The 14436-nt window shown below is 42.1% G+C and overlaps 1 gene segment (V, D, J or C); it reads right to left on the reverse strand.

The window, feature by feature from the left end:
- Nucleotides 1-8216: 8216 nt before the first annotated feature.
- On the reverse strand, nt 8217-11342 carry LOC148215226 (T cell receptor alpha variable 18-like). The segment is given in 3 exon segments: nt 8217-8270; nt 8780-9078; nt 11294-11342. Coding segments are annotated over 3 exon segments (402 nt in total).
- Between the last annotated feature and the right edge of the window lie 3094 nt (nt 11343-14436).

The raw sequence follows: 14436 nt of genomic DNA on the forward strand, positions 1-14436 counted from the left end.
GCAGGCAGTCACCTCCTTGTCCTGACCAATGAACGTCCCTATTGTGCCCAGGGTGCACTGGGTGCTGAACTCAACAGCCCATTGGCCTCATCCAGCGGGGCTCTTCCAATGTTGTTATGCCCTTGTGGAAGCCACGGAGAGAAATGATAGTGGTTTCAGGCTCTCGTGCTGCACCGTTCCCCAGAAAACATGACTGATGTATCCGAAGCCTCACCCGGAGTTGACTTGGGCTGCAAATAGTATTTCATTTCCTTTCTTCAAAAGACTAACTGTATCTAAAGGTACCTTGAATTCTAGAAATCTTTTGATCCATGTGAAAATGACATTGCTGCTTGCTTCAGGGAGAGAAAAGAATTTGATTCAATTTCTATGCTTGATTGCTGGTTTCTCAGATTTCTATGCACTGACCCTGAGTTAGTGATGGTGGCTTGAAGTGATGAACAGGAAGAGAGCCACAAAATTGATAATTAAAAAAAGTCCTTTTACGGTCTCCTTACGGCTTAATCGTCCATGTTAACATGAAAATTGAAGGCCACATTAAGAACAGCATAGAACTGTCCACAGCAAACAGAAAAGTAGTGAAGCCTTAAACTTTACAATAAATAAAATTCAACATTTGGGGGGCTGGAATGCCTTTGATTCAGTCTTCATTCCTGGCAAGTAACAGATATAAAGGGCTGCGAGGATAATCTAGGGAGACTGGGGGAAGAGCCGCAGAGCAAAACAATGGTATCACTACTCATTTCACCAAAAGTACTCCAAAAGGACTAATGAAAACATAACCACCAGAATATAAAGAATCAATATCTGCGTGCATTTGGCCCATGAATGGACATGTATTGCTAACTTTCTGCCGACACACCAGCCTGAAGTCCAACAAGAAAGTGGGTGAAAACTCTGCTAAGAAGGGAGAGGATCATAGTTAGCATGAGAAAGATGGACATTAAAATTATATTTCCAGTCATAAATCCTTGCCAGAGTTTTTAAATTGCACTGGCTCTACGCTGTACATTTTATTCTCCTTTGCAAGTTTTTGATTCACTTCTCATCTCCTTTGTCTCACTGTGTCTGCGAAGGCACAGAAGTAGACAGCAGAGTCCTTCAGCTGGATGGCTTGTTTCTGCATGTTGAAAGTCCCTTTTTTCTTGCTTTCCAGGATAACATGAGTAGCCTCGAAGCCTTGGGCCTGATGGTCAAACTCTGTCAAGAAGAGCTTAGGAGGCTGACCAGGAGGCTGGATGTACCAGTATGGGTAATTACTAGTAACTATTGATTCATAAGAGCAACTGAGAGAGACAGGTTGTCCTTCGGTAACTGTCACGGTGCCTGTTGTTTGCTTCACCGATTGTCCTGTGATCTGTCCTGGGGAGAAGAGATGATGTTTGATGCAGAGATGGACAAGAGGGGGAAGAAATGGAGGAAAGGAAGAATCCCCCAGGTTATCCTTAAGATACATTTCTTGAATAATCTGAAGAGCCTTTCCCACTTTTAGCATCCGGACATTACTCTCCCGTACTGACTTCATTCTCTGACAGAAAAAACTGCAGACCCTTCCTTTCTTTCTTCCTCCCTTCCTTTTTTCTATCCTCCACGCCTTCCTGCCTTTCATAACATGCCTTCCCAAAGGCAACAACAGATTCATTTCTGCACATATAAGCTAAGAAGCGAATATACCAAAATGCAAAGGCATCTCTTCTGATTTTCTTTTTGCAGATGTGGACCTTACAATTTTTTTTCCATTTTTTTCCATTCTTCTCCAAAAGGCAAGGTGGCATCTGCCAAAAAGCCCTCTTCTTTGCATCTGTCAAAGATTTTCTGATTTCTGACCACTGCTAGGGAAGGTCCCCTCGAAAGCACATATGGCATTTGGCCTATCACACTAAAGAGCATCTCTCTCCGAAAGCTTATCCTTCAATTAGATTTAGAAATTAGGATGTTTTTTTTTTAAAATCCTGTATATTTGAAAAAAAATATTGGCAAATTAGCAGATGAAACCAAAACAAAGTAGTTAATGAGCACTCTCCTAATCCAACATGGAGATGATTCACTTACTGAAGAGTAAAAGGATGATCCAAGTGTGCTCCAAAAAGAAAGACATTTATCTAGTTGAAGGTATGGAGATCCACCTGGAAAAACAGAAACCTAAGAAAAGGTCAGTCCAAATCTCATTTGTTTCAGACCTTTGTTCTCTTCACTCCACAGCATGAGATTAGAGGCCACAGAGTTGATGTCTCCTGCCAAGTGAGTAACTTCTAAGAAGATATTCAAGGTTACAGCACTGCAACCTGCAGGATGTGGTTGAGGATTGGGACTCCAACATGCCTTACAGAAAGCTCTGTAGCAAGTGTGCTTTCTCAAGAGGGCCACCTTGTGTCTGAGTGCAGCAAGACAACCTCAGGTATTCTGCAGCAGCTTGGTTTGAAGGGTGAGACCCCAAATTTAATTGTGGTTCCACATGGACATCTCCCTGCTTTAGGATGATAGAGAACAGAGGCCAAATTGTTTGTAACTGAATTGCAATGGATTTTCTGGGAAGACAGAAATAGATCACAAAATGAGATGGGTTGGAAAAATGTGTCTGTTAAGATGAAGTTGAGGGAGCTTGTCAGAAGAATCACTTGAGAACAGAGAGAAATTAACCTTCTTTTTAGCCTAAATATTGTACCACAAGCAATCTCCCTTAGCATATGAAGTTTGCCATGCATCCTGAAATTTCACCAGTTAGCTAACCTTCTGAAGATATTCATTACTTAGTCTTTGGGAAGCTGAACCCTAAGCCTAACATCAAGGGCGATATCCTCACTATATTTGTATAGGAGCAGCCCACATCCTGTTACTTCATGGAATCTAGGCAGCCTTTACTTGCAGGCAGAAAAAAAATATCAGAAAGTGGAGAACTCTTTCCACTGATTTGTGTGCTCACAACGGATCACCATCATTCCATGCCATAGCCTCCTATCATCAACAGTTTGCTGCTATTTCACGAGAACTCTGCTTGATAAAGCTTGTGCCTCATCCGGCTTTATGATAAAGCCAGTCCTGGAACTGAGCACCCAACAAGCAGGATGGTCACCTTCTTGACATTACGGATGGCGTCTGGTCGGATGGTTCCACTAGCAGAACACAATACAATACAAAATACTTTAAGGACCAAGTATAAAATATATACAAGGAATTTGTCTTCAGTGACAAACAGCAAGATCAACACTGCGTTTGGATAACAACAGAAAATTAATAAACAGTAACAATAACACTACCCGGTAAAATAACCTTTCCAAAAGAAGAAGCCACTGTCCAATAGATATCAAATCATATAGTATTTAACAGAGCAATGGCACAAGGGAAAAAACTATTCCGATGTCTAGATGTTGTAACATATGGAGAAGTTCCTGGTTTGGGAGGTATTCAGCACAGATTGCAGGTGGGCTCTATCCAAGGCCGCATCTATCCTGCCTTACACCATCACACATAAAATCGGTTGTCTTTGGAGCCTTTCCTGCTGCAAAACTGGACGTTACCTGCAATCGTACTCTTCACACAACTTCTCTGAGTCAGGATTTCTGGCATCTTGCTGAATTCCAACTCCCAAGGTAATTTAGGAGAAATTGAGCTAACTGGGGCATCCCCTCTCTAAGCAGGAAACAGATGACTTTCCGAGGTTCACCGAGGGCCTAAATTCAAAGTAGTGTTGCTGTGATTGCTGTTTTCGGACAGAAGCATTGGGATTTGACAACGGCTTTTGTTGCGGCAATGGAGATGTGACAACGTCCTTTCTGAAATCTGGTTTCTCAGATTTCTCTGCACTGACCCTGAGTTAGTGATGGTGGCTTGAAGTGATGAACAGGAAGAGAGCCACAAAATTGATAATTAAAAAACGTCCTTTTACGGTCTCCTTACGGCTTAATCGTCCATGTTAACATGAACATTGAAGGCCACAATAAAAACTGTATAGAACTGTCCACAGCAAACAGAAAAATAATGAAGCCTTAAACTTTACAATAAATAATATTCAACATTGGGGGGCTGGAATGCCTTTCATTCAGTGTTCATTCCTGGCAAGTAACAGATATATAGGGCTGTGAGGATAATATAGGGAGGCTGGGGGAAGAGCCACAGAGCAAAACAATGATATCACTACTCATTTCACCAAAAGTATTCCAAAAGGACTAATGAAAACATAACCACCAGAATATAAAGAATCAACATCTGCGTGCATTTGGTCCATGAATGGACATGTATTGCTAAATTTCTGCCGACACACCAGCCTGAAGTCCAACAAGAAAGTGGGTGAAAACTCTGCTAAGAAGGGAGAGGATCATAGTTAGCATGAGAAAGATGGACATTAAAATTATATTTCCAGTCATAAACCCTTGCCAGAGTTTTTAAATTGCACTGGCTCTACGCTGTACATTTTATTCTCCTTTGCAAGTTTTTGATTCACTTCTCATCTCCTTTGTCTCACTGTGTCTCTGAAGGCACAGAAATAGACAGCAGAGTCCTTCAGCTGGATGGCTTGTTTCTGCATGTTGAAAGTCCCTTTTTTCTTGCTTTCCAGGAGAACGTGGGTAGCCTCGAAGCCTTGGGCCTGATGGTGTAACCCTGTCAAGAAGAGCTTAGGAGGCTGACCAGGAGGCTGGATGTACCAGTATGGGTAATTACTAGTAACTGTTGATTCATAAGAGCAACTGAGAGAGACAGGTTGTCCTTCGGTAACTGTCACGGTGCCTGTTGTTTGCTTCACCGATTGTCCTGTGATCTGTCCTGGGGAGAAGAGATGATGTTTGATGCAGAGATGGACAAGAGGGGGAAGAAATGGAGGAAAGGAGGAATTCCCCAGGTTATTTTTAGGACACATTTCTTGAATAATCTGAAGAGCCTTTCCCACTTTTAGCATCCGGACATTACTCTCCCGTATTGACTTCATTCTCTGACAGAAAAAACTGCAGACCCTTCCTTTCTTTCTTCCTCCCTTCCTTTTTTCTATCCTCCACGCCTTCCTGCCTTTCATAACATGCCTTCCCAAAGGCAACAACAGATTCATTTCTGCACATATAAGCTAAGAAGCGAATATACCAAAATGCAAAGGCATCTCTTCTGATTTTCTTTTTGCAGATGTGGACCTTACAATTTTTTCCCCATTTTTTTCCATTCTTCTCCAAAAGGCAAGGTGGCCTCTGCCAAAAAGCCCTCTTCTTTGCATCTGTCAAAGATTTTCTGATTTCTGACCACTGCTAGGGAAGGTCCCCTCGAAAGCACATATGGCATTTGGCCTATCACACTAAAGAGCATCTCTCTCCGAAAGCTTATCCTTCAATTAGATTTAGAAAATAGGATGTTTTTTTTAAAATCCTGTATATTTGAAAAAAAAAATTGGCAAATTAGCAGATGAAACCAAAACAAAGTAGTTAATGAGCACTCTCCTAATCCAACATGGAGATGATTCACTTACTTAAGAGTAAAAGGATGATCCAAGTGTGCTCCAAAAAGAAAGACATTTATCTAGTTGAAGGCATGGAGATCCTCCTGGAAAAACAGAAACCTAATAAAAAGTCAGTCCAAATCTCATTGCTTCAGACCTTTGTTCTCTTCACACCACAGCATGAGATTAGAGGCCACAGAGTTGATGTCTCCTGCCAAGTGAGTAACTTCTAAGAAGATATTCAAGGTTACAGCACTGCAACCTGCAGGATGTGGTTGAGGACTGGGACTCCATCACGCCTTACAGAAAGCTCTGTAGCAAGTGTGCTTTCTCAGGAGGGCCACCTTGTGTCTGAGTGTAACAGGACAACCTCAGGTATTCTGCAGCAGCGTGGTTTGAAGGGTGAGACCCCAAATTTAATTATGGTTCCACATGGACATCTCCCTGCTTTAGGATGATAGAGAACAGAGGCCAAATTGTTTGTAACTGAATTGCAATGGATTTTCCGGGAAGACAGAAATAAATCACAAAATGACATGGGTTGGAAAAATGTGCCTGTTAAGATGAAGTTGAGGGGGCTTGTCAGAAAAATCACTTGAGAACAGAGAAATTAACCTTCTTTTTAGCCTAAATATTGTACCACAAGCAATCTCCCTTAGCAAATGAAGCTTGCCATGCATTCTGAAATTTTACCTGTAAGCTAACCTTCTGAAGACATTCATTACTTAGTGTTTGGGAAGCTGAACCCTAACCCTAAAATCAAGGGCGATATCCTCACTATATTTGTATAGGAGCAGCCCACATCCTGTTACTTCATGGAATCTAGGCAGCCTTTACTTGCAGGCAGAAAAAAAATATCAGAAAGTGGAGAACTCTTTCCAGTGATTTGTGTGCTCACAACGGATCACCATCATTCCATGCCATAGCCTCCTATCATCAACAGTTTGCTGCTATTTCACGAGAACTCTGCTTGATAAAGCTTGTGCCTCATCCGGCTTTATGATAAAGCCAGTCCTGGAACTGAGCACCCAACAAGCAGGATGGTCACCTTCTTGACATTACGGATGGCGTCTGGTCGGATGGTTCCACAGGCAGAACACAATACAATACAAAATACTTTAAGGACCAAGTATAAAATATATACAAGGAATTTGTCTTCAGTGACTAACAGCAAGATCAACACTGCGTTTGGATAACAACAGAAAATTAATAAACAGTAACAATAACACTACCCGGTAAAATAACCTTTCCAAAAGAAGAAGCCACTGTCCAATAGATATCAAATCATATAGTATTTAACAGAGCAATGGCACAAGGGAAAAAACTATTCCGATGTCTAGATGTTGTAACATATGGAGAAGTTCCTGGTTTGGGAGGTATTCAGCACAGATTGCAGGTGGGCTCTATCCAAGGCCGCATCTATCCTGCCTTACACCATCACACATAAAATCGGTTGTCTTTGGAGCCTTTCCTGCTGCAAAACTGGACGTTACCTGCAATCGTACTCTTCACACAACTTCTCTGAGTCAGGATTTCTGGCATCTTGCTGAATTCCAACTCCCAAGGTAATTTAGGAGAAATTGAGCTAACTGGGGCATCCCCTCTCTAAGCAGGAAACAGATGACTTTCCGAGGTTCACCGAGGGCCTAAATTCAAAGCAGTGTTGCTGTGATTGCTGTTTTTGGACAGAAGCATTGGGATTTGACAACGGCTTTTGTTACGGCGACGGAGATGTGACAACGTCCTTTCTGACGATTCAGATATATCCATCCACAGGACCTGAATGGGACATGGCTGATCAAGAACAGGGTCATGGCGTTATGGTCGACATTGTGAGGTAAATGTCCCAAAGCAGAACACAGCTATCCTAAAAATTCAGACTTCATGCTTGGAATAATTAAGAAAGGAATTCAAGATAGCATTCCTGATATCGTGACACGCTTATGGAAATCTATGGTGGGAACACACTTGTGTGCTGGGCACAGTTCTGCCCCCTTCCCCTTAAGAAAGCTGTGAGAGAGCCGAAAACTGGCAGTGTAATGGTATGTGGACAGGGCTTTGGAGACAGGAGGAAGAGCTGCAGACCTCTCAACCATCATGCAAAATTATCTCAGCCCACGGAAGGAAAAGTGTGTGGGAAGGGCTTCAGAGGGACCTTCCCTAGTTCTTTGGAAAGGAAAAGTCAAGGAGGGGAGAAATGCTTTCTGCCCTGCAAGATTCTGTTACTGCAACCTTACAATCAGGAAGTGATACTACTCGTGGTTTGTGCTGCTTGCCTGGACCCTCTGGAAGGGCTGGCAGGCAGTCACCTCCTTGTCCTCACCGATGAACGTCCCTATTGTGCCCAGGGTGCACTGGGTGCTGAACTCAACAGCCCATTGGCCTCATCCAGCGGGGCTCTTCCAATGTTGTTATGCCCTTGTGGAAGCCACGGAGAGAAATGATAGTGGTTTCAGGCTCTCGTGCTGCACCGTTCCCCAGAAAACATGACTGATGTATCCGAAGCCTCACCCGGAGTTGACTTGGGCTGCAAATAGTATTTCATTTTCTTTCTTCTAAAGACTAAACGTATCTAAAGGTATCTTGAATTCTAGAAATCTTTTGATCCATGTGAAAATGACATTGCTGCTTGCTTCAGGGAGAGAAAAGAATTTGATTCAATTTCTATGCTTGATTGCTGGTTTCTCAGATTTCTATACACCGACCCTGAGTTAGTGATGGTGGCTTGAAGTGATGCACAGGAAGAGAGCCACAAAATTGATAATTAAAAAAAGTCCTTTTACGGTCTCCTTAAGGCTTAATCGTCCATGTTAACATGAACATTGAAGGCCACAATAAGAACTGCATAGAACTGTCCACAGCAAACAGAAAAGTAGTGAAGCCTTAAACTTTACAATAAATAATATTCAACATTTGGGGGGCTGGAATGCCTTTCATTCAGTCTTCATTCCTGGCAAGTAACAGATATAAAGGGCTGCGAGGATAATCTAGGGAGACTGGGGGAAGAGCCACAGAGCAAAACATTGGTATCATTACTCATTTGACCAAAAGTATTCCAAAAGGACTAATGAAAACATAACCACCAGAATATAAAGAATCAACATCTGCGTGCATTTGGTCCATGAATGGACATGTATTGCTAACTTTCTGCCGACACACCAGCCTGAAGTCCAACAAGAAAGTGGGTGAAAACTCTGCTAAGAAGGGAGAGGATCATAGTTAGCATGAGAAAGATGGACATTAAAATTATATTTCCAGTCATAAACCCTTGACAGAGTTTTTAAATTGCACTGGCTCTAGCCTGTACATTTTATTCTCCTTTGCAAGTTTTTGATTCACTTCTCATCTCCTTTGTCTCACTGTGTCTGCGAAGGCACAGAAGTAGACAGCAGAGTCCTTCAGCAGGATGGCTTGTTTCTGCATGTTGAAAATCTCTTTTTTCTTGCTTTCCTGGAGAACATGAGTAGCCTCGAAGCCTTGGGCCTGATGGTCAAACTGTTTCAAAAAGAGCTTAGGAGGCTGACCAGGAGGCTGGATGTACCAGTATGGGTAATTACTAGTAACTGTTGATTCATAAGAGCAACTGAGAGAGACAGGTTGTCCTTCTGTAACTGTCACAGTGCCTGTTGTTTGCTTCACTGATTGTCCTGTGACCTGTCCTGGGGAGAAGAGAGGAGGTTTCATCAAGAGGGGGACAAAGTGTTAAGAAATGGATGAACAGAAGTATTCCCCGGGTTGGTTTTCAGATAAATTTCTGGAATAACCTGAAGACCCTTTCCTTCTTTTCCATTCAGAAGTTTCTGTCCACTACTGACTTAATACATCAAAGGAAAATGCTGGAGACCCTTCCTTCCTTCCTTCCTTCCTTCCTTCCTTCCTTCCTTCCTTCCTTCCTTCCTTCCTTCCTTCCTTCCTTCCTTCCTTCCTTCCCTCCATTTTCCATCTCCCATGCCTTCTTGCCTCTCATAACCTGCCTTCCCCCTGGCCACAAGTGATTCATTTCTCCACATAAAATCCATTACACCTAGATGCAAAGACACCTCTTCTGATTGTCTTTTTGCACAAGTAGACCTTACAAAAAAGGCACCCCTTCCGTTCACCTGCAGAAGATAAGGTAGCCTCTGCCAAAAAACCATTTTCTTTGCACCAGTCAAAGTTTTCTAATTTCTTACTATGGTCCCCTTGAAAGCACATATGGCATTTGCTTCCATCACACTAAATAGCATCTCCCTTTGAAAACTGATTCTTCGGTTAGATTTTGGAAAGACTATGCTTTTTTTTCTACTCCTGTAGATTTGAAAGAAATCTGGCAAATTCTGGAACGAAAATGAAACAGAAAGGAATTAAAGAGCACTCTCCTAATACAACGTGGAGATGAGTCACTTACTGAAGACTAAAAGGATGATCCAAGCGCACTGCAAAATGAAAGTCATTTATCTAGTAGAAGATATGGAGATACACTTAAAAAACAAAAACCTATTAAAAGATGACTCCAGATCTCATTTGCTTCTGGCCTCTGTTCTCTTCTCTTCATAGCACGATAAAATTAGAGGCCACAGAACTGATGTCTGTGAGAAGTGAGAAGTGAGTAACTTCTAAGAAGCTGTTCAAGTTTAAAGCATTCAATCTGCAGGATGTGGTTGAGGATCAGGACTCCAACATGCCTTTTAGAAAGCTATGTGGCAAGTGTGCTTTCTCAAGAGTGCCACCTTGTGTCTGGGTGCAGCAGGACAACCTCAGGTATTCTGCAGCAGCTTGGTTTGAAGGGTGAGACCCCAAATTTAATTATGTTTCCACATGGACATCTCCCTGCTTTAGGATGATGGAGAACAGAGGCCAAATTGTTTGTAACTGAATTGCAATGGATTTTCTGGGAAGACAGAAATAGATCACAAAATGAGATGGGTTGGAAAAATGTGTCTGTTAAGATGAAGTTGAGGGGGCTTGTCAGAAGAATCACTTGAGAACAGAGAGAAATTAACCTTCTTTTTAGCCTAAATATTATACCACAAGCAATCTCCCTTAGAATATAAAGAGAACATTCCCACTCATCCTGAAAATTCACCTGTAAGCTAACCTTCTCAAGAAATGCAATGATTTGTCTTTGGGAAGCCGAACCAGAAGCCTAGCATCAAGGGCTACATCCTCATGGTGTTTGCATAGGACCAACACACATCCTGTTACTCCACGGAACCTAGGCACTCTTTCCTCACAGATGGAAAAAAAAACATCAGAAAGTGGAGAACTCTTTCCACTGATTTGTGTGCTCACAACGGATCACCTTCATTCCATGCCATAGCAGCCTATCATCAACAGTTTGCTGCTATTTCACGAGAACTCTGCTTGATAAAGCTTGTGCCTCATCTGGCTTTATGATAAAGCCAGTCCTGGAACTGAGCACCCGACAAGCAGGATGGTCACTCAGAGACCTTTTTGTCATTACGGGTGGTGTCTGGTTGAATGCTTCCACTACCAGAATACATAACAATACAAAATACTTTAAGGACCAAGTATAAAATATATACAAGGAATTTGTTTTCGGTGACGAACAGCAAGATCAACGGTGCGTTTGGATAACAACAGAAAATTAATAAACAGTAACAATAACACTACCCAGTAAAATAACCTTTCCAAAAGAAGAAGCCACTGTCCAACAGATATCAAATCATATAGTATTTAACAGAGCAATGGCACAAGGGAAAAAACTATTCCGATGTCTAGATGTTGTAACATATGGAAAAGTTACTGGTTTGGGAGGTATTCAGCACAGATTGCCGGTGGGCTCTATCCAAGGCCGCATCTATCATGCCTTACACCATCACACATAAAAACAGTTGTCTTTGGAGCCTTTCCTGCTGCAAAACTGGACGTTACCTGCAATCGTACTCTTCACACAACTTCTCTGAGTCAGGATTTCTGCCATCTTGCTGAATTCCAACTCCCAAGGTAATTTAGGAGAAATTGAGCTAACTGGGGCATCCCCTCTCTAAGCAGGAAACAGATGACTTTCCGAGGTTCACCGAGGGCCTAAATTCAAAGCAGTGTTGCTGTGATTGCTGTTTTCGGACAGAAGCATTGGGATTTGACAACGGCTTTTGTTGCGGCAATGGAGATGTGACAACGTCCTTTCTGAAATCTGGTTTCTCAGATTTCTCTGCACTGACCCTGAGTTAGTGATGGTGGCTTGAAGTGATGAACAGGAAGAGAGCCACAAAATTGATAATTAAAAAACATCCTTTTACGGTCTCCTTACGGCTTAATCGTCCATGTTAACATGAAAATTGAAGGCCCCAATAAGAACTGCATAGAACTGTCCACAGCAAACAGAAAAGTAGTGAAGCCTTAAACTTTACAATAAATAATATTCAACATTGGGGGGCTGGAATGCCTTTCATTCAGTCTTCATTCCTGGCAAGTAACAGATATATAGGGCTGTGAGGATAATCTAGGGAGACTGGGGGAAGAGCCACAGAGCAAAACATTGGTATCATTACTCATTTGACCAAAAGTATTCCAAAAGGACTAATGAAAACATAACCAGCAGAATATAAAGAATCAACATCTGCGTGCATTTGGTCCATGAATGGACATGTATTGCTAACTTTCTGCCGACACACCAGCCTGAAGTCCAACAAGAAAGTGGGTGAAAACTCTGCTAAGAAGGGAGAGGATCATAGTTAGCATGAGAAAGGTGGACATTAAAATTATATTTCCAGTCATAAACCCTCGCCAGAGTTTTTAAATTGCACTGGCTCTACCCTGTACATTTTATTCTCCTTTGCAAGTTTTTGATTCACTTCTCATCTCCTTTGTCTCACTGTGTCTGCGAAGGCACAGAAGTAGACAGCAGAGTCCTTCAGCTGGATGGCTTGTTTCTGCATGTTGAAAGTCCCTTTTTCCTTGCTTTCCAGGAGAACGTGGGTAGCCTCGAAGCCTTGGGCCTGATGGTCAAACTCTGTCAAGAAGAGCTTAGGAGGCTGACCAGGAGGCTGGATGTACCAGTATGGGTAATTACTAGTAACTGTTGATTCATAAGAGCAACTGAGAGAGACAGGTTGTCCTTCGGTAACTGTCACGGTGCCTGTTGTTTGCTTCACCGATTGTCCTGTGATTTGTCCTGGGGGGAAGAGATGATGTTTGATGCAGAGATGGACAAGAGGGGGAAGAAATGGAGGAAAGGAAGAATCCCCCAGGTTATCCTTAAGATACATTTCTTGAATAAACTGAAGAGCCTTTCCCACTTTTAGCATCCGGACATTACTCTCCCGTACTGACTTCATTCTCTGACAGAAAAAACTGCAGACCCTTCCTTTCTTTCTTCCTCCCTTCCTTTTTTCTATCCTCCACGCCTTCCTGCCTTTGGTAACATGCCTTCCCAAAGGCAACAACAGATTCATTTCTGCCCATATAAGCTAAAAAGCGAATATACCAAAATGCATAGGAATCTCTTCTGATTTTCTTTTTGCAGATGTGGACCTTACAATTTTTTTTCCCATTTTTTTCCATTCTTCTCCAAAAGGCAAGGTGGCCTCTGCCAAAAAGCCCTCTTCTTTGCATCTGTCAAAGATTTTCTGATTTCTGACCACTGCTAGGGAAGGTCCCCTCGAAAGCACATATGGCATTTGGCCTATCACACTAAAGAGCATCTCTCTCCGAAAGCTTATCCTTCAATTAGATTTAGAAAATAGGATTTTTTTTTTTTAAATCCTGTATATTTGAAAAAAAATATTGGCAAATTAGCAGATGAAACCAAAACAAAGTAGTTAATGAGCACTCTCCTAATCCAACATGGAGATGATTCACTTACTGAAGAGTAAAAGGATGATCCAAGTGTGCTCCAAAAAGAAAGACATTTATCTATTTGAAGGTATGGAGATCCACCTGGAAAAACAGAAACCAAAGAAAAAGTCAGTCCGAATCTCATTTGCTTCAGACCTTTGTTCTCTTCACTCCACAGCATGAGATTAGAGGCCACAGAGTTGATGTCTCCTGCCAAGTGAATAACTTCTAAGAAGATATTCAAGGTTACAGCACTGCAACCTGCAGGATGTGGTTGAGGATTGGGACTCCAACACGCCTTACAGAAAGCTCTGTAGCAAGTGTGCTTTCTCAGGAGGGCCACCTTGTGTCTGAGTGCAGCAGGACAACCTCAGGTATTCTGCAGCAGCTTGGTTTGAAGGGTGAGACCCCAAATTTAATTATGGTTCCACATGGACATCTCCCTGCTTTAGGATGATAGAGAACAGAGGCCAAATTGTTTGTAACTGAATTGCAATGGATTTTCTGGGAAGACAGAAATAGATCACAAAATGAGATGAGTTGGAAAAATGTGTCTGTTAAGATGAAGTTGAGGGGGCTTGTCAGAAGAATCACTTGAGAACAGAGAGAAATTAACCTTCTTTTTAGCCTAAATATTGTACCATAAGCAATCTCCCTTAGAATATGAAGAGAACATTCCCACTCATCCTGAAAATTCACCTGTAAGCTAACCTTCTCAAGAAATGCAATGATTTGTCTTTGGGAAGCCGAACCAGAAGCCTAGCATCAAGGGCTACATCCTCATGGTGTTTGCATAGGACCAACCCACATCCTGTTACTCCACGGAACCTAGGCACTCTTTCCTCACAGATGGAAAAAAAAACATCAGAAAGTGGAGAACTCTTTCCACTGATTTGTGTGCTCACAACGGATCACCATCATTCCATGCCATAGCAGCCTATTATCAACAGTTTGCTGCTATTTTGCAAGAACTCTGCTTGATAAAGCTTGTGCCTCATCCGGCTTTATGATAAAGCCAGTCCTGGAAGTGAGCACCCAACAAGCAGGATGGTCACTCAGAGACCTTCTTGTCATTACGGATGGCGTCTGGTCGGATGGTTCCACTAGCAGAATACAATACAATACAAAATACTTTAAGGACCAAGTATAAAATATATACACTGAATTTGTTTTCGGTGACGAACAGCAAGATCAACGGTGCGTTTGGATAACAACAGAAAATTAATAAACAGTAACAA

Source organism: Python bivittatus, unplaced genomic scaffold (assembly GCF_059951505.1).
Source record: "Python bivittatus isolate LINGU-HERP-01145 unplaced genomic scaffold, Pbiv_v1 ctg000430_np1212, whole genome shotgun sequence".
In the NCBI taxonomy this organism is placed as follows: domain Eukaryota; kingdom Metazoa; phylum Chordata; class Lepidosauria; order Squamata; family Pythonidae; genus Python; species Python bivittatus.